Here is a 24881-nt window from a genome sequence, read left to right as displayed (position 1 = left end):
TGAGACTGGGTCAATTGGCACTGAAAGGTTGTAGTGGTGACAAATGTTGTATGACAAGCAGATGCTTTCTGTTAACGGGGGGAGGAAATTTCCACGTCCTTGATGCTATTGATTATCTTTCATCAGGTAATTTTAGATTTGAAAGGTTCTGATTACAGCTGGTCTTACCAGACTCCTCCATCCTCTCCCAGTACTACCATGTCCAGAAAATCTAGTGTTTGCAGGTAAGTAGACTGGTAATATTTTATTTTAACCTGTTTGGGGGCAAAGGGAGGCAAGTTCAGACTGTGGTATGGATTTGTATGCATACTTAAATAACAACTCTTAATGAAATAAATCCCTCATGGTCTTTATCCGTTTAAGTGTGCGACTGGGAATATTAAAAAGGATGGGCATGACTGAACAACTTTCGAACTCAAGACAACTTGAAGATGCTTTTGATTCAGTTCTCTTGAATCCATTGCAGATCAAAGAGCAGACTGTACTGATCTAAGCTCTGAGATTGTTCATTCATAATTTCCTTTTCTGTTTTTCATGTGATGACTTTTTAGATTATTCTAAGTAGCTGTTACTAATCAGTAAGTTAAACTGTTTGAAAAGGAAAAACATCCTTGGCAATTGCCCTATCAGTCTGGTAGATGGAAATGCTTTTTTGATACAAGTTTTTTTGACTGTTTAATGCTGTCTAATGCTGTCCTGAAATATGTTGAAACACTGGATTCTGTCTATGCTTTCTCCGTAAAAACTGTTTTCTCTCATAAAACAGTTTATTAGCATGTTGCCCCCATACCCTAGTGTCTACATTTACTCTTTCCTTTTACTGAAAAGGAAGATATCCTATTGTGTGTATTCTGCTCAACACCTTTATAGCTGCTCTTGAATGATTACCTTTTAGTTTGCTTTATGAATAACATACTACAGGTTCCCTGTGTATAAGCAAAGTTACCTATAGCATGTCAGAGCAAGTGAACATGACTTCTTCTATGTACCTACTTGTCTCTGCATGCAGATATATATAAAAAAACCTGGTACTTTTATATATATGTGTGAAAATATGCATATTTAGAGCAATGAGCACAGGCTTAAAGATGCAATATCCTGAAGCTGTAAAAGAAAATGGCAAAAACACCCCCAAAAAATCCATCATCTGTTCCTAATCAACCTCATATTTTTGTGTGGTAAAGCCTGTGTGGCAACAGACTGTTATGTATGAGTAAAATAAGGCAGAGCTCCTCCTCCCCTGCTCCAAGCCAACTTACATATCTTGTGTGTTATATGGAATTTGTGAGCAGGAGGTGCAGTCCTCATCCATGTATCCTTTAGAGCCATCCCTTCAGCTCATCAGTGGGCTTCTGCTAACGAAGGTGCCTTCAGATTGATGCACCCTGGTAGTCCTGCTTAGCCACCCCAGCAGGAAACTTCAAAGGCTCCCATGTTGCAGCTGGCACGTTGTTGCTGTCATTCATGGATACTGGAGATTAAAAATCAATCTCTTTGTTTGAAAAATCAAATTATTTTTTTTTTCATGGATGTTAGTTCAGGATATTTAATTCTCTGAATGTCTTTCTAACTAACTAAAGCTACATACCCAGAGGCTTGATTTCACTGAATATGCCATCACATGCTTTTTTTCTGGTGGAAAGCCTTCATGTGAGCGAAACTTGTCCCAGGTGCTCTGAAGCATGGAGGTTTGGTGATGCTTTCAAAAGTCTGACACATTGGCCCACTGACTGACTGCACCGGCTTGCCTCAAGGCAGACTTTTATATGAACTGTGATGCCTTTGGACCCCCTGCTAGAGATTCCATCGACAATTTGGGCCATAGTGCAAGAGCAACAAGGTGTAAGCCAGGAATAGGAGAGCGCTGTCAGCAGACATTTTTTGGGCAAGCACTGTGCAAACGCTAGAGAGGGCATGTAGCGATCCCTTCATCCCTAACCTGACTTTGAACCTCTGAGTGGTTACAGAATTTGATCATTTGAGTGAAATTCAAGGTAAAATGCCATTTTCTCTCTGGTCACCAGGGATACTGCAGCTGCTTACGGTTCTTTACTAATATATATGTGCATATATATATATTTAAATTTAGTTTGTCAACATTTTTTCTTTTCCGGTTTATGCTGCCTGTTGCTAGAGACATGTGGAATGTTAATTGTACTGTATATGGGTCTCTCCCCACCCCGCCCTTGTGTCTTTTCCTCTCCCCTTTCCTTTCTTTGTTCCTTTTGTCTCTCACAGCAGTCTGAACAGCGTTAACAGTAGTGATTCCCGGTCCAGTGGCTCGCACTCGCACTCACCTAGTTCACACTATCGCTATCGCAGCTCCAATCTGCCTCAGCAGGCACCCATGAGGCTGTCCAGTGTGTCCTCCCATGATTCTGGATTCATGTCCCAGGATGCTTTCCAGTCCAAATCGCCATCCCCCATGCCACCAGAAGCACCTAACCAGGTACGTGCAAGCATGAGAACAAAAACCTGAGCGTGAGCTGGACTCTGTAACTTGGCTCACTTTTCACAAAAAGGATCTGGTGTGGTTTTGGGGTACCTTGGAGTCAGGTTAAACACCGAGGGTAAGGTTTGTCTCGCTGCATTTCATCCATCTGAAAGTTGGGCCTCTAGTTGGAATGATTTATGTTGCTTTTGCAGTTAGCACGAAGGAAGGGACGAGTCTCTCTCAAAGGATTTGATTTTCACTCTGGCCCTGTGGAGAGCCTAGGTGCCTAACTTTCAGATACATACAGACAAGAAAGAGCAAGAGGTCCCACCTTACGGGGGGAATATATACTCACTTTACCCACTGAGGTTACCACTTAATATCCTGCACAGGCTGCAAGTTGTTAATATCTGGTGGCAGTTTACTGGTTAATGGACATATAACAGTGCCAGAACAGCCTTCTGACAGCCTTGGTATTGATACTGGTGGCTTTGGCAGCAGGGAGACTACTTTTATTCCTCCCTTGCAAAGGACCTGGAATACTCAAAATGCCATTAGCAGTATCATGTGAAATTGGTTTTGCTGTTTTTATGACATCCCTTTCTGTGGATAGGCTTGCTCTTTTTGACTCTCAGTTGAGCACCGTGCAGCAATAAAGTTTCTGCATGAAAATGGGAGGTATTTTTAATTGGTTACGGAACTCATAAGAGATGAGTGTTTGTATAGTCATATAGGATAGTGTCCCGAACCCAGTCAAACTAAGAGGATTTCACTGTAAATATAAGCCAAACTTTTCCAGAGCATTTTTTGGTCTGTAGAAGGAAGTTGCTGGTTTATTTGTTGATGGCATAATTCCTGTAAAAGCTAGTTAGCCACCGGCAGGCAGGGGTTTGCATGCCTCCATGGCATGTATCTTCCAGCACCCGAATTCTTTTTTCTGTTTGGGTTTTCTTTTAACAAATCATATGTCAACTGCAATATTTTTTAAACAAGGCTGAACTGCCATGTCACTTTATAAATCCCATCGTATATCTTAGTTACAAACTGAAGTGGACTTAACATCCTGTTGTTGAGTATCACTTATTTTTAATACAACCTGAGGTCACTGGAGAGGATTGTCCTTTAGTTCAATAAACGTAGTTGCAATTCTTTTCATGTGTTGGGGAGTAGATGGTTTTGTAGGCGATGATGACTTTAATCCTCACAGTCATCAAGCAGCCAACAATTCCAGTGTTACCAGTTACCAAGTGTCACCTGCACACTTAAGCTGCTCCTAGACCACCTTTGTCAGCACACAGACCCTTACTTTCTGCAGAAATTTTAGTAAGTAGGACCCTTAGTGAAATTTTTAGGGTATCATCCAAAACAACACTGGTTCATTTAGGCTTGGAACATGTTCTCAAGGGAAGCTCAACAGTTTTTTAATATATTTACCTCTTTCATTTTAATAGAAATGCTTTCTTTTCAAATGAATGCATCTTCTGCACTGTCCCCAGTCTGGACATACCAGCATTTTTTTATAGATGACTTCCTGAAGAACTTTGTGCACACTAATAAAATGAATGTTTTGTTTAGATTGGCTATGGCTAACCTAAGTGAAATGCAAAAAAGTAAATGAGCAATAATAAAGTAAACTGGAATAGTAACAAGGTAAGGAAGTTGACTTTTAAGATAAGTACATCAGTTATACATGCTAGCATCATCTTTGGTTTTCATAGTATCCACTGCACCTGCATAAAAGGGCGGTAATCTACATGATGATGCTGTGTTTGCAGATGAAGATGTAACTTTGCAATTGCCCTTAGCATGGAAAAAACCCAACACCTTTTTGCAAGTTCCCCTGTTAAGCAGAGGGGAGAACTTAGGCCGGTATCAGCTGGCAGAACATCTTAAAGATGGTGGGAGTCATGCTGATTTACACCAGCTAAGTTCATATGCTTTCACTTCATTTTAGAAACTGTCCATAAAGTTGCAAACTGATCCGAGCATCACTTGAGCTATTCATGAGCTGTAGAAGGCTGCAGCAGTGTGGTGTTGACTTGACAAGTGTAGTGTGTTGGTATAACAAATAGGTATGTGCTCTGTATGTCTCTAGTTCTGTATACCTTTACGCAGAGGAAAAGGTAACAGATCATTGCCTGGCTGCTTCATCTTTGCTTAAGTGTCTTGCTTTGTATGTTCAGCACTAAGTAAAATGTGTGTGTTGTGCTGACAGATAATTGTGATCGTGAGCTTACCAAGAAGCTGTTCAATTTACAGCGTTATTTCATGTTGTGTGTCTCTAACCAACTGACAGATCTTCCTTGTGGTATTGTGCTTTTGAGGCTCGGTGGTGGGTGGGGAGAAGCAGCAGTAGGGGCTGCTGACTGTTTCTAAAACACTGATGTCATTGTTTCTAGTGGTGACATTGAGACAACAGAAAAGCAAGCTCTGGAATCAACAAAGGAAATTAAAAGCTCTATATCTTGTGCAGGTGGACACTTCGCTGATGTTTCCTTGCTACATGCTGGGGCATCTACTGGCAGCAGTAGTTTTGCAGGCAACAAAGCTCATTTTCTTTTAATAATGGGTTTTTTAAAAAAAAAGTACAAGGGGCTACATAAAATTCCCATATTATGGGAATGAGACTATATGAGCTATGTGAAGCTTTTATGCTCTCACTTACGTTTTAGACAAGCAAGTGTCACTGAAAATTAAACTGTATTTATTCAAAATCACAGATGGGGGGGAAGTCAAACAAGGAATAAGTAGAGATTTGAACGAGATAATGGACTATACCAGAGGAGAGATGACTGGCAAAATGAAGACTGTTTTTAAGCCTATAGTTGCTGAGTAGTAAGTCTTTACAGTTATCACACTCTGCATAGAAGAAAGGAAAAAGAGCAATTATAAAACCAGACTCTGCCCTTACACTGGTTTAGTATGATCTCTTTTCTGCAGTGTTGCTGTTAACATCACTGGGAGTGAAAGTGTTAGCCTGTAACAGACAGCTGTACGTGTGGGAAGGTCACTGTAAAATGTTTTAATTCAGCAAGTGCATTTGAGTATAGCTGAACAGCTGGAAAAGCATCACAGGTCTCTTTCTGGAGCAGAACAGTTTGTCTAAGTGCCAGATTTGAGGTCAGCCCTGGCCGGCGCTGCCCTTGGCATGTACTGAAACCACGTAAAACCCTTCTCACAGACTTGCTGCTCGGAGTGCAGAGTAGCTCCTGGATGAACATTGGACATGGCTGGTGCTGCGAAACCCACGCGTTGCCCTATGTAGTAGACAAACTGAGGTCTGGCAGTATCTGCGATGAAGTAATACGGTAGTAGTAGATTTAGGGGGATGATAATAGAAGGATCCACTGGACTTGAAGTGAACACGCACAAGGGAAGCAATTATACAGTCGGATTTTAGAGGCGGCTTATGACTTCATGGGGGTGAAAGCCAGGGGAGAGACAGAAGCAGATGAAGAAGAGAAAAAAACCTGTTGATGTGGTGTCAGACAGCAGAGGACTAAGTCTTTTTTGTTAGAATATTCTGGGAATTGCTTTCCCTAAACAGTGAAGTAGAGGGAAACTGAATGTGAACTTGCTTCTGCATGTACGGATTAGCAAGCTGGAAAGATTTTGCTTTTGAGTAGACTCCATTGTTTGAAATAGCTTGAAGTTAGAATGGGGAAGTATATTGTTAGAACTATTCAGTTTTCCATGTAAATTAAGAAATGCTTCCAAATCAGACCTAACAAAAAAAAGAAAAGAAACAAAAAAAACCCCAAAAGAACTGAAATGTATCTGTAAATTATCACCAGATATTTGTTTCTCCTAAACTTGCTATTTAAAGTTAAGTTGCCCTACAGTTTGTCCCTGGCTAGAAAAAAGGGGTCAGTAGAGACATGTTCCTGGAAATGAGACAAATTGAAGAGGTGACCTTGAGTCACTACCCAGAGCTTTTTGATAGTTAACTGAGGTGTCTTCCACTGACTGTAGAGGGACATTGAACCAAGCTCTTCATTAGGATTTGGTCTTCTGGGAAACCCTTCCCCAGGAAACTCTGTCTAGTAGTTGAGAAAGGGAAGGGCTTAAGAAAGCAATACTATATTTGAATGGAAAACGTGGCAAACAAAGGATGCAAGTAATCCAAGATAACTGCAGTCCTTTTATAGGTTAGTAGGACAACAGATGGAAAATATAATCATACAGTCCAGTAGCCCAAAATAAGGCTTTTTTTTTTTTTTTCATATCCTTGCTGGAATTCATGCATACCACACCAAGCAGCGGGACACTATCCAAGAACAAGCTGTAGCACAATGTCTGAGAGACCAGATACCAAGCTACTATGTATAACGTACATTTGAGGAACTGGTTATTACTGTGAAGAGCACAGTGTTAGCTTTCTGCTGATACTCTTAACTTGAAGCTTTTTCGCAGAAGAGGTGGTTTGACAGTGGAGCTGAATCACCATTATCGCAGCTGTGGGGGGAAAAAAAATATCTGGGGTTAAAATAGCTAAAATGAAAGCACTAATTTTAAAAATTATTCAAAATAAACAGTCATTTTAAAAAGGAATTGACTAAAGTAAGTTGAAAAAATCCCATAGTCAAGTTTCTCACTACACAGAATGTGGAGTAGAAATTGCTTTGCCGGGTGTTTTCCTGTCCGTGTGCTCCCAGGGGTACGTGTGCTGGTGGGTGTGCATCTAGAACAAGCACTCAAAAGTTTGGAGACTTTTTGCCCAAGCAGTAATTGTGCAGCTTCTGTTTTCAGCCCCTGGTGTACTTTCTGCTAAGAAATGAAGGGTCATCTGTGCTTCCCACATCCGTGTCCAACCAGTCAAGACTATTTCTGCAGCCTGATCCAGGCAGCTTTTGACCTGCTGCCACTTGCAGTTTCTTTACACTTTTCCTTCAGGAGTTCAGTATTATTCTGCCTCCCTCTCCATCATTTTCTCACTGTTGTAATCCTTTTTTAGCGAGACCAGACGCTCCCCTTCCCTGTGCCATGCAAGTTGCTCAAGACGAGAAGTCCCTGTTTTCCTACCACCACCTCTTGGATTTCCTTCAACTATCAAGGTGTTTTCCACATGGCACCTTTGTTTGTCCTTTGTCTAGCTTTGCCTGTTGGAAATGGCCACGCTGAGTGGGAGAGTACTTGCTTTCATCTTTCTTTCACCTTGGAGTCACTTTATTGCAAAAATAAGTTCACCGCTTCCAATCTTTTTTCCCCATACACCAAATAAATTGAACAGTTCTTTGCTTCTTCAGAATTTGCATTTTTGGCATTTTTCCAACTAGTTGCTACATGCAGCTTTATTGCTAATAAACATTTATGACCCATTTCTACCAATGCTTGACATAATCTCTTGAAGTTTCTAGCTTGTAAAAAAGAATAGTCTATTGGGTGTAAACTCCAGATTCTCACTTGTTATCATCAGGGCATCTGCAGAAAACAAGGTGGTGTGATACTGTATTTGGAACTCAGATTCTTCACTGCCTGTCCTGCCGTGTGCAGAGTATGCAGACCCGGGAGGGTCTTTCGTGCCATAAGTATGAGGTTTCAGAAAGCATTTTCTCAAATTACATTTTTCTCTCTTTTTTTTCCCTCCATGGCCAAAGGTTAACACTAGTGTAAGTGTTCTCGTGGGGCTTTTCAAATAGTTTCTTTTGCTGAGCTACCTAGAATGTCAGGCAGAACTTGGAGTTTTAGTCTAGAAGCTACTTTTCTATAATGTATTTTAATCTAAATATAGAAAAAATAGGCTCATCACCATTTAATGTACTGTAGTTATGTCTGATGGCAGAGTCAACTGCAGCTCATGTTTGTCGGTATTCTTATTTTTAGAGGTTTTTCTCCTGCAATAGGAGTTGTATTAAATCAAGAATGCGACAAGTTCCACAAATCATCAAGCCACTGCATCATTGGGTACCCCACTGCATCCTTTTCACTTCTCTCCTTAATAGCTACATGTCATTTGTTGTAGTTTCTTCTGATCTTATGTTCACCGCGACTCTTACTGCACTTTGAATACAAGCCTTGTTAGCTGAGCTTACTTGTACCCTAAACACATTTGACAGGTCACCCGCAGATCTGATCTCATGTCGGCATAAGATGGGATATGTGGTATTTCTATAAAATAGTCCAGCACATTGCATGCTTTTTTTTTTTTTTTTTAACAGCCCTTGCAAAGTTTCATTTAAATCCACAGTTCGCTGCTCACGATGGTGATATTGTATTGGCTTCTCAACAGCCCCAACAGTCTTCACCAAAATCCTTATGGTGATGGTATCCCATCTCAGGAGACTAACATCTTTACCTAGGCAGTTGGCTATGCATTCCTTATACATAGCTTCTGGTGAGCAGTCAGACAACTTCTGGGTGTTAGCAGTAATTGCTCCTCTACAGTGCCTCTTACCCAGCTATCCTTTTATGGCAAACTCACCCCAAGATCTCATCTAAGGTTAACTGATGAAATTTTATTTCAGATGAAATTTTCCTTCCTCTTCAAAATGTCATTCCTTGAAATCTGAGGCTTTGCTACACAAACTTGATACAAGAGCGCATTCTCTGCTGTCATAACATAAAATGCTTGGGATATCCTTAGACAGACTTGCTTCACAGGTCTTGGACTACCAAAGGACGAATTAGTTTTGCTAGTGTTTAATTTCTTGACAATGATTAGAGCTCAGTACTGCCCTGACAACTTTGCCAGTACTCTTGACCATTTCCACACACTCGGGGGGACCTGCACGCACATCCCTACAGAGGGTGATGCCACTTTCAAGGGGGAGATGTATAAGAGCATTGTAGTTGGTAAAATGGTCCGCATGATTATTCACCTTGGTCTGCCCATAGGTGAATTAGATGCTGTTGTAGAGGTCTTACAACAGCAAAGGTACATAAAGGTGTGCGCTGAAAAGTGGAAGAGAAATTCCTAGCTAGGAGTAAGTGTTTGAGGTGTTTGATGGATACTCGATGTCCTGCATTTTCCTTCCCTCTCCATCCAAGCCCCTGATATTTTCTCTCTCTGCTGTTAAGAGGAGCTGGGTGGCAAGCACATGCCACCGCTTATGCACTCAGCAGAGTACGTGTACCTCCATATTGGCTGCTGGGCAGAAAAGTTTGAGTCAGAGTGCTTTTGGTGTATGCATACTACCCACAGAGGCACATGCATACAGATAATGCACTTTGGAAACCTCCAGCTTTGGTAAGTATCACTTCTTTCTCTGTTCAGTAATATTTGCACTCAGATGAGCTTTTCACAAGCACTTTTGCAGATCAGAATATCTGAGAACTTGTGCATATAAGTGATGTTTGCTGCTCCATGTGTTAAATCTAAACTTTGTGTCTTTGAAGTACTGATGATCTGCTTTTCTGTATAAATCAGTTGTCTCGGTATATTGCATGTTTGGACCATAGGTTCCCTCAGCTCCCTCAGCTTCTTGCTCTGAGACAGCTAACAGAATTGAGACGCTGAAATTGCAATGAGGAGTTGAGATCGCTGCCTCGATTCCCTCATTCTCAAGCAGCGTGGCAAGTTCTCACATGAAGCAAATGGCTTGTTTTGTTTCTCATAGATTTCCTGAACATTAGCAATGGTTTTGAGCAGTTTCTAATTGATTTTTAAAACCCTAACCCTCTGCTTCTCTCATCCTTCCCTCTCTCCTGTGTGTGTCTCTGTGTATTTGCTTTTTGTCTTTTTTTTGTGTGTGTGTGTTGGTTTTTTTTTTCTTTTTTGGTGGCTTGTGTATCCTTTCCCTGCGTTGCGGTGCTGTTTTACGCTGCAGAATTCGTCCAGCTCTGCCTCTTCAGAAGCCTCTGAAACCTGCCAGTCAGTGAGCGAGTGCAGTTCCCCCACCTCAGTCAGCTCAGGCTCCACCATGGGGGCTTGGGCTTCCACAGATAAGGTGAAAAACTTAATCTCAAAGACATACAAACCTACTAGCTCGTTATCCAAACCCAGCAACATTTGGACAAAAAAAACCTCTTGTGCATGGGACGCAGCCTGGAAGATGAGAATAGGAACTGTTGCACACTCCCTTAGAAATGAATCTGTTTAAATAAATCACAGCAACACTTGCCTTTAAACTAGCTGCTAGGGGGAAGCTACAGATTGGGCATTTTACAGAGGTAATTTTCTAAGAAAAGCGCTCTGTCCACCTTTTCTACTTGAAGAGATTGTGGAACGGTGCCCAAACGCAGCTGGTTGCCTAACAAGGAGCAGCTTGCCCGGGTTGTACCGTTTGTGGCTTCTCCCCTCTCTCCCATTAGGTAGCATGCGTTACATGGAGCAATTGGGGTGTGTTTTTGACCAAAACAAAAAGGAAAAAAAACCCACATGTGGTTACACATGGGATACACTCTGAACTGGGGAGGAAGTGATAGCGGTCTCCATTCTCATCTGGTAAATCCTTGCTGTTATTTTTTTCTTTTTTTTTCTTCCATATCATCACACCGCCAGAACACGTCATTTTCGAAGGCTGTATGCTTTTCCTCTCTGTCCAGCTACATAGAATAAACGCCACCAATGCAAATGCCTCCAGTATTGGAAATGTCTTGCTTCTATGTCCGCAGTCTGCAGGGTACCTAAACTGCAAAGGCTTTTTCACAGTGTGCCGCTTTCATGGACAGAAGGCAAAGCTGCTCAGCCTGGAGACAATGACTGCTAGATTGATGTCTGAAATTTGTTATACCGAATAACAATTTTCAAGCAGTCGCACTTCTGAACCAAGCATTGTATCAACTTTCTGTTGTTTATTTGCAGCAAAGCTAAGATTTTTCTTTCTTTTGTTTTAAGATACAGAAGTTTTCTCCCTAGAACATCAGTCACAGTATATTTTCATATTCATTCTGTTTATATTAATTTCTCTGTTTTTGTTTGTTTATTTGTTTCGTTTCCAGTTGTCTAATGGGTTTTATCACTGTAGTTTATCAAGTGACCCATCCGTAGCTTCAGTTGGTGCAGGTCCTTTCCCTCATTTCCCGCCTGTCTCCCGCGCGTGGACTCGGGCTCCCTCAGCCCTCCTTCCAGACTACGTTCATTATTACACCATTGGGCCAGGCATGTTACCATCATCTAAGATCCCTAGCTGGAAGGTTTGTGTTCCTTTTGTTGTGGCAGTCCTCACCTCCTCATACCAACAGTGTGCGCACGGCGGTTGTTGCTACCTTTCGATCCATGTAATTACTCGTTGATTTGCTCTGTTTAATATCACTCTGAATGGGCACTGCATGGTGATAATCAGAGAGCTAAAATCCGGTAGTGGATATTTCTGAATGACCTTGTCTATTCTGGAACTGCCTAAAAAGTATTAATGCTGGCAACACCTAGGTAGGAAGGAATAGGTTAACTCTGGAACACCGGTGAAAGCACTCTGGGCTCTATTCAGCGAGAAAAGAGCTTGTTTTGCACCGTCAAAGCACTCCCGTGAGCAGGGAAGTGCAGGCTTGGCGTCCAGTCGGCTTAGTGAAACCGTACATTGAACAACACGACCTTCTCAGTGCGGCAGCTGTGCTTGGCCCCCACCCTGGCCGTAGGCAGGCATGCTCTTGTAGATCTAGCTGGAGTGGTTTAAGAAGGCGCTCGTCACCAGGTGAACCCCGGTGGTGACGGAAGCTGTCCTAGCTTTACTGCCACAGACTGAATGTGCTCACCCAGCTTGTTTTGCTCTCTTGGGTGACACCACTGAAAAAGTCAGAGTGCAGTAACTTCTTTCAGTTGCTCCAGCTGGATCTGCAGGATCTTCGTTGGCATCAGAACGTCTCTGCTCTGCTGGAGCCTTGACTCTCATCCCTGACAGGTGATTCCCCATGGAGACTCTGCCCCAGAGCTAGGGGAGAAGGTCTCTTGTCTCTTGCCCTGAAGCTTCAGAAGGGTGGTATGCAGTTGATAGTAGCTGCACAGGTCTGAGATGCCTGTGGATGGTTACACGATACTGCATATGCACCATGGGACCTTCTTATACATGTAAATTGAGATACCCTGTTATAGATCCCCCTAATCTCTCTCTCCAGCAGCTGGAGACTGTTGAGACATGCACACAGGGTGGCCACAGTGGTCCTGCAGCTTCAGGGTCATTAGTTGTGTCTATGCTAGAAGCACTTTGCCAGTGTATTTCACAGCAAAACACTTACAGCAAAGACACAGCTGTTAAGGCAAAGCAGAGTTTCATATATGTTAATAAAACCAAAATACCTGTCTGCACAAGGGGCTTCCATTAGTGCCTTGCACTTCTCATACCTTGGACTGAGACACATGTCAGTAAAAATCTATACTGTGGTCTTAGCCCGTTGTTAATTATTTATCATAAGACTGTGCGGAGGCAGCCCAGCAGCCAGCTGCTGCCAGTGGTGGGGTGTGGGGCCCATTCTCACGCACAAGTGGTTTCTTCTATTTTTATTTCTAAAGCACCCCCTGTCTCGGTGAGGGCAGACTCTCTCAGGATTGGGCTTGTCCCTGCGGCAGTTCACATCTGGGGAGCTGCTGCTCAGCGGTGGTTCTGTGTCCCAGCACAGGTCACTGATCAGTCCTGCTCTTCGTGTGCCACGTGTGGTTTCTGGACACCCTCAGGACTTTGCTTAATAGAGCCCTGAGTGAATATAGCCCTCGTGGCCTGGGGAATTTCTGTTTCAAATTTGGCATCAGTAATTCAGAGTGAAGTTAAGTCTTTCTTCAGCACAGAACATTATTATAATCTAGACTGCAGCAAGTAAGTAAACTGAGACATTACTCAGAGTTGCTCCTCTAATGTGTATCAAAAATCTGTTCAAGCCTAATTTTTCAGAATTGAAGACATGCTTAACAGCATGTGATATGAGAACTTGTGTATATCTAGAACAGTTACATCGCTGATTGGACATTTATGTATATTTTCTGCTGTGTGCCAGTGATTTTTGCATTTAAATTTCTGAAAATACAGGCTTTAACACAAGGGAATTTCATTTAGGGAAAACCATATATATTAAAATGTTAAATATCTTCATATAAGAACGCTTAGGTAGAATTGGAAATTTAGATTCCCTTTCATAAAGGAGATATAGAGTTTATAAGTGAGGATTTTTAATATCCTCAAAATTAATTTATTTCTGGCCTATTCAGAAAGGCGTACCAGTTTGATACATAATCTGTTGCATTAAAATTGCCCCTTTGCATAGTTTTACTTGTAATTAAAGCAGAATTACTGATGAAAGCTATCACTAACAAGCACGTTTCCTTAGGACTGGGCCAAACCAGGCCCATATGATCAACCAATGGTGAACACATTGCAACGTCGTAAAGAAAAGCGTGAACCAGATCTCAATGGAGGAGCTCAGAGCGGGCCACCCGTGTCCCCTGAGGAGGCCCAGAGACCTCGGAGTATGACGGTGTCAGCTGCCACAAGGGTGAAGCTCTAATTTCAAATATGCTATTTGGTGCAAAGGAAGCAGATGTGCTAGGTCCTGCCAGTACTTTTTTGCCGTGCTTCGTGTTGGCGCGTGTTTATCTGACAAGCAGGACTGGTGTGGTGTTGGGGTGGTCAGTGGAAGTGACGTGAGCATAAGAGAGGATGTCGTTGGGTATTGGCATTTGTAGAGCAACAGCATCCAAAGAAGCATCTGTTTCTTTGAAGCCTTAGTAAATGGTTGGACACAATCCTGTTGGGTTGCGATGGTGACAAGCTCTGCTTGGGAGGAGAGATAGCTAAAAGTCAGCGAAGACTGATTAACCCTTTTAGACATAACGAGTTTCCTTTCTGTGTGTAACCAGCAGGGTGAGGAGATGGAGGCCTGCGAGGAGCTGGCGCTCGCTCTGACGAGAGGGCTGCAGCTGGACACCCAGAGGAGCAGTCGGGATTCCTTGCAGTGCTCCAGCGGCTACAGCACCCAGACAACAACTCCATGCTGTTCAGAGGACACAATCCCATCTCAAGGTACCCATCCAAGAGGTGTTCTTTTTCAAAGCTTTCCCAGCCTGGCCATCATACGCTCACCCCTCGGTGCCAAGAAGCTGTATTCTAGCAGCTATCGCTCGCTGACTTTGTAGTCAGATGGGGAGAAAGGGGTGAACATTGCTGTTGGGAAGTTTTTTCCAGCTTGGAATGCAGCCTGGATTCATTAACTAAGTAGAAACCTGAATTGCTGCATAGCATCCTGAACAGTCGTATTTTCTTGTGCATTACTGGAATGAGTTCTAGCTTAAGGATGAATTACATTTAAAGAAGATGCTAGAATTACATTTCATGGGTTAAGTGGAATGACACTGATAATGCATCGTACACTTCTTGTGGTAGTAGTGTCCTTTCAGAGCTGTTGTCTTGGCAAATACGCACTCATGAGCTTTGCTTTCGTGCTCCATGCTTTGCTTTCTTGTTCCATCAGTACTCTGAATCTGCTCTTGGTTTCCCTTTGTGACCTCTTATTTCCTACCTAAGCAGAAATTGTCATAATTGGAAAAAGAATCCATTGGAGACCTTAACTTGGACATGCCTGGGAAGGTGCAATAAGGTGTTGGGGTTTGTACCCTGTTTGTGAACCAGCGGTGAGCTGAGAGGGACTGAGTTTGGTGTTTGCAGTTCGGAAACTGCCTTGTTTGCTCAGCTGAGGTCGGTCATGCTGCGCAATCACGAGAGGCGGGAGGGCTTGCAGAGGGCCGAGCTTGGCTCAGCAGTTCGGTGGGAAGGAAGGAACCCAATGCAATTATTAAAGCTGAGGTTGAGTTTTCAGACCTGACAGCTGGGATTTACTTTGTTTGCAAAACAAGCAAATTTGCTGTTGAAATCACTGGTACACAGTCCCCCGAGCCCCACATTGCTTAGTCTAAAGTACTCTTCTTAGTCACTCACTGTTTTAAGTATTTGTATCTACAAGTGGTAGCATATGGCTTGTAGGATGCTGGGTTTGGTATCTTAATTTTGGCAACAAACATTGAGTCTTCGTTACTTAATTAGGTCTTTTCAGAGAAGGTACTGAGTGTGTAATGTTCTCTTTCTCTTTCACAAGAGATGTGGGCATTCTGCAGCTTTAGGGTCGGTCTGCTGTAGTGCCTGCCTTCAGCCACGCACACTGAGAATCTTGGTCATGGTATCTCAGGCTTCCTTCCTCCTAGAGGTGAAACCTCTCTTAATTGCTATTGTCCTCCAGGCTTTTTTGCTTATATACGCTTTTTTGCTTATACGTACTTTAGACTTACTGACATGACTCGCCTGTCTTGTCCAGCTTGTTCCTAACTCTGTCTTTTGGCATCAGTTTCAGATTATGATTATTTCTCTGTGAGTGGTGACCAGGAGGCAGAACAACAAGACTTTGACAAATCTTCCACCATCCCAAGAAACAGCGACATTAGCCAGTCCTATCGCAGAATGTTTCAAACCAAGCGTCCTGCTTCCACTGCAGGTCTGCCAACCACGCTTGGACCGGTCATAGTCACCCCTGGCGTCGCCACCATCAGACGGACCCCTTCCACCAAGCCTTCAGTCAGACGCGGCACCATAGGGGGAGGTCCGATTCCGATCAAGACACCAGTGATTCCTGTCAAAACACCAACTGTCCCTGATATCCCAGGGGGGCTGCCCGGCGCCCTCACTGGGACAGAAGAATGTCCCGAGCAAAGTCCCGAGTCTCCGGCGGCAGGAGATGGTGGGCAAGGTGTCACCAGCATGCCCTCATCCTCATGGAGCGGACAAGCATCCGTCAACCCTCCACCGTCAAGCCAGAAACTGAGTGCCGCCGACGAGCAGAGGCAAGCGGTTCCTGAGAGTGAGGGGGAAGAAAGCGACCGGGATGGTGTCAGCACCCTCGCGCCTGGCAGCCAGCTGGAGCTCGATCCCGGAGAGCTGAGTCCTGGGGATGTCCCGCAAGGTGAAGATATGCTGAACGCCATTCGGCGGGGTGTCAAACTGAAGAAGACGACCACGAACGATCGCTCAGCACCTCGTATTTCCTAGGAGAGGAAAAGCTGCCAGAGTACTAGCCACCGAGAATGAACTGTGAGGAAACTAATTTGTCTCTATCCATTCCAATCTGTAATCAATGAATTTTTTAAGATACTCGGTAACAGACAGTCTGAAAGTACTCTAAAAGAGAAAACAAGGTGAAAGAGCGTAGTAAGACATAATCTTCACTGGTGTTTTAATTTGTAAATATCAATGATTTTGTTTCTGCATTTTTTTGATCTAAGTTACACTTTTAATTTTTTCTGAAGGTGCCAAATCCCATTTACCTTTTTTATAACTCTCTTTGTAAAGTTTTAAATCATAGGAGAAAAAAAAATGTCGAGTAGTTAACTTCAGCAAAGGGATTTAATGAAAATTTGGCTTTTTTGCAAGCTTTTGTAGAGCGCCTTGTAATAGTGAGGTTAAAAAACAAAACAAAACAGTGGGACTTACTTTAAAGTTTAAGTCAAACTGTAAGGAACAGATCCTCATTTGAGTATTAAGAAAAAACGTTTGAAAAGCAGGAATAAAAATTGACAATATAAGCAATATATAATGCAAGGAAGAAACCTGCAGTTGGTAGAGTATTTGGGGGGGAGTAGCGGGGGGAGGGAGATGCCATCAAAATAGCAGATGCTGTTGCACAAAAGTAGCCTAGTAGGATTAATTACTAGTAGCTTCATGGTAAATGCATCAGAATAAGCCATATTGGATTGCAGTGTTTTGTTTCTGTAAGGTGTTTTAAAGACTGGGTTTTTTCCACGTTTCTTTTTCGACTGCACAGCAACAACTCTCAGTCACATGCATGCAGCCTTAACTGTGTAGGCTTCGTTCTTCCACCTTCACTTTTTGTTCCACTCATCCTTTCACTGAATACAAACAAGGATGACAGGCTTAAGGCAGTTACAAATGTGAAAACATTTTTAAAATGCAAGCAGGGAGTTCTTAGATATTATCAAAATGCCTTTTTCTGACCGTGCCCAGCAGGCTGGGCACCTGGGAAAGCCCAAATATTTTGAGAAAACACTTAACAATTTGACAAGTGTAACCAGCTTGTGATCTAATAAACTGCAAATGTTTCTTTCCAATACAGGGGCTTGTTTTTCTTAACTTCTTTTAAATGGCAGTTGATTGGCTTTTCGTAAATACCGAAAAGAAAGGGGTGAAGGGTGGGGGGTGGGGAGAGATACTCTTTTTTTGATAATACCGGGAACCTGACCGCTATATTCTCTTTTTTTGTACTTTAAGTCATGTTTTTTGGAACGCTGTTGATAGAATTATTAAGAGTTGGATTTTTTCCTTAAAGTAAGAGTAAGTTATTGCTGCAATACCCGTCTCCTAAAGCTGATAGAAATATGCAGACCCCGGAGCACAACACGTGTTCCCATCAGACAGTCTGGAGGGATGCCGTCTGCCCACCCACAGCACACCCACGCGTGGGGGGACACCAGACTCGCGCGTCCGGGATTGTTTAAAAATGCACCAAAAAATACATGTAAGGGGCTAGTTTCCACCAGACGCTCTGCAGATTTCTGTTGGCTCTAGACTTGCCTACATAACCTCTTATGCTTTAATACATAACTGCATTGGATGTGAAACTTCTAGTAACTGTGTAGTCACTGTGTTCTATATAACATTTTACACTGCTGTGGTTGCTAACCTTTCTTTTTTTTTGTTATGGCTTAAAAGCAAAAAGCAAAAAAAAAAAGCATGATTCTTAGAAAATATTAAACCTTCCTTTCTTTGAAAAACAAGCTCCTTATTACAGAATATAATAAACAGTAGTGCCTGTGGTGTAGCCCACCAACCTTGATACAGTAGCTGATGCATTGTGCAAATGAGGCTTTGAGATGGTTTTTGCATAAACAAAAACTGCTAGGAGATAATCTCAATAGTTAAAAGTGTTATTTAAACCTTTGAAATAAATGGATGTAACTGTACCTGAGTACAGCTTTTCACTTGTTTAGTTCTTAAACGTTAGTATAATCAGTAAAATTTAATATAAAATGTTGCCAAATTCAATGTAGAAAGAATGTGACAAAACACTTTGGATAGTTCTATTGTTTGTGTTTTTGCATATTGTAAAAGCAGTGTCACAGCTAAAAAATAAAATGTTTCTAATGGTAAATTATTGTGGTTTAGTTGCTAGTTTGTACTGAGAGTTGACCTCTCCCTGTGCAGTTTTTTGTTCTAAACTGGTATAAATAATTGCTGTAAGTGTGTCTCCCTTCTACATTGTAATGATTGCTTAAGCCTACATTATAAATAAAGAACTGCTGGAAAACTTCTGTAGTTTGTTTTTTAAAGACTTTCTGCTTCCAGAGCTTTGGATATCAATGGTGTCCTTCATCTGACTTACGAAGATCACACAGGTCCCATCTGCGTGTAGCAGAAGCGAGAGAGGATTAAAAACCAAGTAAATAAAATGGCATATAGCGCACAAAATAGTGGAAGGGTAGTGGCAGAACAAAGGTGAGGTGCTAACGAGGGAAATTCTCACCGAATGACAACTGATGACATCTCTCTGTCCCTCTGTCACTGTTGTGATCTGGCCAGGAAGCACGGGGAACGCGACACGTTTGTGCATCTGCTTCAGCCCCAACCTCGCAGTTCCTTTTGCCAGAGGAGGAAAGTTGCTGCTGTCAACACCGCCTGTGCTTACAGCCAGAATTTATCAAGCACAACGCCGGTGCTGTCTCCCACGCGCCCCCGGTGACTGAAGACTCTCTTTTGTTCAGCTTTGGCAGGAGCAAAGGTAGGGAGGCAGGACGGTGCTCCCACTTGCAGCTACCATGCAGCGGCCTAATTTATTTCCTTGCCACCGCCACAGATTCATTTTTGTCCAGAGGTTTCCACTTGTCATGAACACGTTAAAGGAAAACTCAAGGTGGTTTGGCTGGAAATATGTTTTTCCTCCAAAAGTTTCTAGTTTCGTTCCCCCGTCTCTCTATGGCTGTGTCTATGGCCGGGTTCCCTCATTTTGAAGCATATCACTGCTGTTTCTACAGCCAACTCGATTCGCTTGCAGCCGCACGCGCAAAATGTTTCTTTTTTTGTTGTTTTTAATGCTGGGATGTGGGTTATCCATTGTGTTAGGGAACATCAGTCAGACCTGCTCAGGTGTTTGTGAAAATCAGGAGGGACTTTGTGCTCTGTTTTCTAGCCAAAGAAACCTTGTGGTTGGTTGGCTGAGTGGAAGGGAGGGTACAAAATGGCACCTAATTAAAAAAGGGGTATTTCAGTGTTTACATGATTTCTGAATATAGTTACCAGAGAAGCAAAGCACAGGAATAGAGGTTTGGTGGCAGGTGAGGCGCAGGGAGAGAGGACAGTCTTTGTAAGCTTATGTTTGTCTGAATAGAAGACCCACTGGGTGTTCTACTTTACTCGGTGTTGATATCCCACCTGTTCTCTTACTCACTGGGAGGTTAGTGGAAGTCCTAATGAAATTTCCTGTCTTGCATCGATGCTTTGGGAATATCGCTGGAAGCAAACAGCTTTTGTACCTAGTTCACGGTATCGCACTGCCTACTAGAGCTGTCCATGCACGAGCACAGAAGAGCCCCACGCCTCAGCAGGGTACTTGTTTTAACGGACAGAGCTCGGTAGCTTTCTACGATTTAGTTCACACGAGGATGAACTTTCTGCTGGTGCTCTACAGCAACATTCTTCATGGCAGCAAGAAAACATGCCAGTGTGAGGAAGGTTTATGTATTGTGAGATGTGATGGACAAGTGAAAAATGCAGCAAAGAGCCTGAGGAGGTGGGGAGGGAGGGCAAGAAGCAAGGTTAGATACCCTCACGCCAGGAGGAACCAAAGCCCATGTCTGTTGCTGGCAGTAGCTCAAAGCTCCAGCTATAGCACATGTACCACCTTGCCTGTATGTAGTACCAGATTCCAAAGTATCAGGCCGATGCAAATTGTTTATTAATTTTCATCCACTCCCTCCAGGCCCCTTTCCCTCCCCACTTCTCCACACCAGTTAGTCCCAGTTGAATTGGTTGTCATTCCATCCAGTCCCCCAGTAAATCTGTTCCTCCTGCCCCTTTAAGCTCACATTCTTTCCCTGGGAACATGAGTTTTATCTGGCCATTTTCAGTCTCATAGTTGAGTTTTCTGACTATGAAAGCTGCAATACACATTCACCTTTATGAAAACGTGCTCTGGAGTTAGTATCCCATCCAGACTTCTTCACAGGCCGGTCAGTGTTCCCTGACATTGTAGGTACAGAATGTAGATTTAACAGTCATCTGTTGTACACTGCAAATCTGGAAGGGAAGCGCATGCACGCTATAGAAGAACAGTACACCATAAAAATGCCTTCTCTTTTACTTTTACTTTATTTGGCTTTATTTTGTATATCTTAGAGTAGCATGCAGTCACTGACATGTCTACTGCCTACAGAAGATAGGCTGTTTCAATTCTCATGAAATAATGCTTTTACATGGGAATTTCACGAGGTCTTGTAACATACTGCCACCACAGTGGTGGCAGATGCCCTTCCTTACGAGCTGGAGGCAAAGCTTCAGTTCTTGGACCATCAGCTGGAGTTTCTTCTTCTAACTGCTTAATCTAGAAGACAAGACATAAGACGCTTCAGTACATGTAAGCACATTTCCATCACGTCCTATCCAGTGCCCAGGCAGAAAGCGAAACTGGCCTCCTGAATTTCAGAAGGGACAAACCAGCAGTAACGCCTTCAGCTGGCGCACAGCTTTCCTCTTTCTCAGTATTCACTTAAACTCAGTAATCATTGCAGGCTCGTAATACCTAATTAAGAAGGAATTTTTAGGCATAAAAAGTGACTTACAAGAGAATTTTTTACTGAAAAGGCCATTAGTTCCAAGTAATTCATATGTGCCATTGCTACATTAAACAGACAGCATTCTCTTGCTGCTTTCAAAGCTGCCAAATAATTACAGGTCCTAAACAACTCCCATCCCAGTGAGTAGGAGACCACTATCTCTGCATGCCACCAACAGCCCTCTAGATGTTTTCAATACAGGTTTCTTGCAGCAGTGCAAGTGCTGGCTGCCACTATGCTACTTCTGGTAAGAGTGCCATACTACATACTACCCGACTATTTTTCTACAACTGAATTAAAGAACTACTGTAAGAACACCAATTTTTTCCAACTGAATGTCAGTTTAGGTTGGCCAGAAATTATTCTCAATCCCCAACCAATGAACACTGCGGTAAGTCACTTTCAAAGGTACAACCAGAAAGCGTCAGAACTTCAAAACAGCAGAAGAGGAATTCTGTGGTCATTAATCTCTCCTCATCCCTTTGGAATTTCCTGTAGCAAAGCTGCTACAACAGCCTGCACTACCTGAAACATGGTTCATGTTCAGCTTTAACTTTAAATGCCCTTCAGAGCCTTTAAGAAGCTGTAACTCTCAGATCTCTGTATGGGCATTTTAGGTCAAGTCAGTGTTTCACACCGATGAGAGTGGGAAAAAAAAAAAAAAAAAGATAAATCAAAACAGAGTCTAAATGAGATCACAGCAGGCCTTCAGATATTTTCCAAGAACACATCTAAATGTCACACAAAATACTTGTGTGCTAAAGACACTTTACTTAGCATTGAGCAAGCACTGACCTCTTTCTCCCAGCTCTCCCGCTGCAGCTTCTTCCATTGCTCTCGTTTGGCAAAGTAATCAGGATACATTGCCTTCTCAGAAGGATGCCAGAAATCCAAGCACCATTCAGGAATCTGTTAAAAAAAAAAAAAAAAAGGAAAGTTTAGGAAAGTTTCATATGTATTATTTTTACTTATTAAATCATATATAGTACACACACAAAAGAACTAAATGCAATCACTGAAGCCAGTATTAAAATGGATAAATAACCCAGGAAATAAAGTACTACATAAACCCCCCATTTAAGAGCTACCTGACTATTGTTAGGCTCAAGGCATTGTATGGCAGAGGTCGGTACTTTTAATCTTTGTTTCACACATTATCCTAAGTCATAGGAAGACATCAGAGTGACTTGATTAAATCATAGCATCCCAATGAGAAGTCCCAGGTCATCTCAGTTTACTCTAAAAGTTCTCAAAATAATTCTAACTGGTGGAAGAACAGATCTCATTTCTTCCCTTCCTTCTCCCAAAGGCAGCAGGTTAAAGAGATCCTTTTCTCCACCTACTAATTAATTTTCTTTAACAGAGACAGAACCCTACAGTTCATTTCCACTTGTCTACTACTGAAAAAATTAATGGCCTTTAAGATCTTGATAATGGTCTGACCTCTAAGATGTCCAGTCAAGAAAAAAAAAAAAAAAAAAGCTAGATTTAAAGTTTTGAAGCAGCATATCACTGAATGTTAACATTTTAAAGACAGGAACATATATTAAAAAAAATAAACGACAACACCCCCCCCCAAAAAATTCTTAAAAAAAGAAAATGTAAAAGTTGGTCCAATACCATCATTCATTCTGTGACATTTACATTCCCAGTTTCCTGCTCTAATTCTCATCACTAAGTAAACCTTTGACTGAACAGAAATAGCAAAGCTGCTAATAAGAATATATAAAAAAAAAATCCACATGCACCAAATAACAATTAAAACCATCAAACAAACCGAGATCTGAAAATTACATTTTGTAGCAGCATCCACAATGGACAGTCACTGATAACAATCCAAATCCTTGTAACAGCCATTTTGTTAAGACAGTTTTAGCATATCAAACAGGGCAAAGAAAAGGGAACATAAACCATTTTATATTTCTATATGAAGACTAATCTTGATCATTTACTGCTCAGCTGGCCTTTTTTCTGTCCAGATTCTCTCTCACTATTATCTCTATTACTGCTAAGGCCCACGACCTTGCCATAAGCTTAAGTCCTCCTCTGCCCTTTTCACTCGTATGTTCTCTCTTCTGCCTCTGATAAATCTGTGTCAGATTCTTCCTTTCACATGGCTTCTTATATGTAAAGATCTGATCAGATCTAGTCTTGTGTATTCACTTTCTTCAAATTCAGAAGAAAATGGGTGCACACACTCTCTAGGTTAGTATTAACCCCCCCTTATGCATTAGGAGCTGTTGCCAAGAACTCGGAAACTCTTTTTCTATGAAACTTGTTTCTTTGTTCCTAAATAGAACAATCTGGGGGAGGGGGGGAAGTCTCAAGAAGTGCCTTAGATTCTAAGAATACTGATTCTATTTTTAGACATACCACCTATCACACAGCGACACACAAATACATATCTGGCATTACAGCATGTGAAAGGAAATGGTAATTTCTACCATTACTCAAAATGCTGAAGAACAATGGGACTGAGCGAAGAAAAGTCCCCCAACAGTAAAGCCAACATCTGACAAGACCAGAGAGAAACCAAGGCTCTGACCAGACAGCACCACAAAGAGTAGCACAGCTTCCTCCGCCTTGTTTACTCTCACAGCTCAGCTCCAACCTTTTCACTGTGCCTGCCTGACCCATCATGCAGCAGCCTCCCTTTGGCAAAAGAACAGATGATTATCACAGCAAAAAGAAGCTAGCTGTCTTGACACGGACCAGCAAATTCTATTTTCAAGGATCAGACAAGCAGGACAGCTTCTCCCATGCAAGCAGCAAGATGTTCAGCAGCAGTAAACTATTAAAGAAACAATACTGCTGAGTCAATCTGTTGCCTTAAGAAAACCTACTTAAAGCTCTCCCTCTCCTTTTACTAAAAAGAGTAAGATAAGCACAGTGATACACACAACCTTACAGGCCACCTTACCTTGTAGCATTCATATCTCTCATAGGAAGTGCCCCCGGGGGAGTCAGGGAAGATGTATGGCTGAGGATGCTGGTTTGCCCAGAACTCCTCCTCGCCTGCCTTCAGTAGCTCTGTAGCTTTCACCATATCCTTCACATCCTTGTTCTTATCGAATCGTTCTCTCAGGAGGCAGGCAAAGTAGCGATACTTGTCTCTACAGACAGAGATTAAGTACAGTAATGGGGAGAAAAAAAAAACTAGTCACATACAGAAGCAAAGCTTGGCAACACCACCCCTGTGCAAAGACAGGGTTTGGTCAGGGGCCCCTGAGGAGCTCCTGTGCAGCATATACAAGCAAGTGACCCGAGAAGCTTTTTCCTCACCCCTTCAGGCACGCTTGAGGGAAAGGGAAGAGGACAAAGCCCCAGTCGAGCTGGAGGCCCCGTCTCAGCAAGGGCGAGTCACATACAGAAGCAAAGCTTGGCAACACCACCCCTGTGCAAAGACAGGGTTTGGTCAGGGGCCCCTGAGGAGCTCCTGTGCAGCATATACAAGCAAGTGACCCGAGAAGCTTTTTCCTCACCCCTTCAGGCACGCTTGAGGGAAAGGGAAGAGGACAAAGCCCCAGTCGAGCTGGAGGCCCCGTCTCAGCAAGGGCGGCTGCCAGAGCAGAGCAGGCCAACCCCCGCCCCCCCCCCAAGTACGGAGCTGAGAGGCGCCGTCCGTAGGAAGAACAGGCCTCTCCCTCCTCCCCAGGCCCCCCTTCCTTCCCCTCTCACCGGTAGATGCACCAGGACTCCAGGTGCCGCAGAGACTTCTTGTAGAGCCGCAGCACCTTCTGCTGGTGCGTCAGG

General features: G+C 42.8%; 2 protein-coding genes across 2 annotated transcripts in view; one reads left to right on the top strand and one right to left on the bottom strand.

Annotated features, from left to right (window-relative positions):
* Positions 1–16654, top strand: part of MTSS1 (metastasis suppressor 1) — a 112652-nt gene extending 95998 nt beyond the window's left edge. Inside the window, exons 11-16 of the mRNA XM_009881047.1 lie at positions 127–224; positions 2239–2449; positions 11315–11509; positions 13631–13795; positions 14160–14322; positions 15638–16654. Of these exons, the coding sequence (XP_009879349.1) occupies positions 127–224; positions 2239–2449; positions 11315–11509; positions 13631–13795; positions 14160–14322; positions 15638–16335 (1530 nt within the window). The 3' untranslated portion in view covers positions 16336–16654. The remainder of the gene's footprint in view (positions 1–126; positions 225–2238; positions 2450–11314; positions 11510–13630; positions 13796–14159; positions 14323–15637) is intronic.
* A 4002-nt stretch (positions 16655–20656) lies between these two features.
* NDUFB9 (NADH dehydrogenase (ubiquinone) 1 beta subcomplex, 9, 22kDa) overlaps positions 20657–24881 on the bottom strand; it is a 4641-nt gene continuing 416 nt past the window's right edge. Inside the window, exons 2-5 of the mRNA XM_009881046.1 lie at positions 24807–24880; positions 24049–24241; positions 21924–22037; positions 20657–20896 (exon numbers count right to left, since the gene is read on the bottom strand). Coding sequence (XP_009879348.1) covers positions 20765–20896; positions 21924–22037; positions 24049–24241; positions 24807–24880 — 513 coding nt within the window. The 3' untranslated portion in view covers positions 20657–20764. The remainder of the gene's footprint in view (positions 20897–21923; positions 22038–24048; positions 24242–24806; position 24881) is intronic.

The sequence above is a fragment of the Charadrius vociferus genome, unplaced genomic scaffold, assembly GCF_000708025.1.
Source record: "Charadrius vociferus isolate BGI_N301 unplaced genomic scaffold, ASM70802v2 scaffold2, whole genome shotgun sequence".
In the NCBI taxonomy this organism is placed as follows: Eukaryota; Metazoa; Chordata; class Aves; order Charadriiformes; family Charadriidae; genus Charadrius; species Charadrius vociferus.
This window is presented reverse-complemented; position numbering and strand designations above follow the sequence as displayed.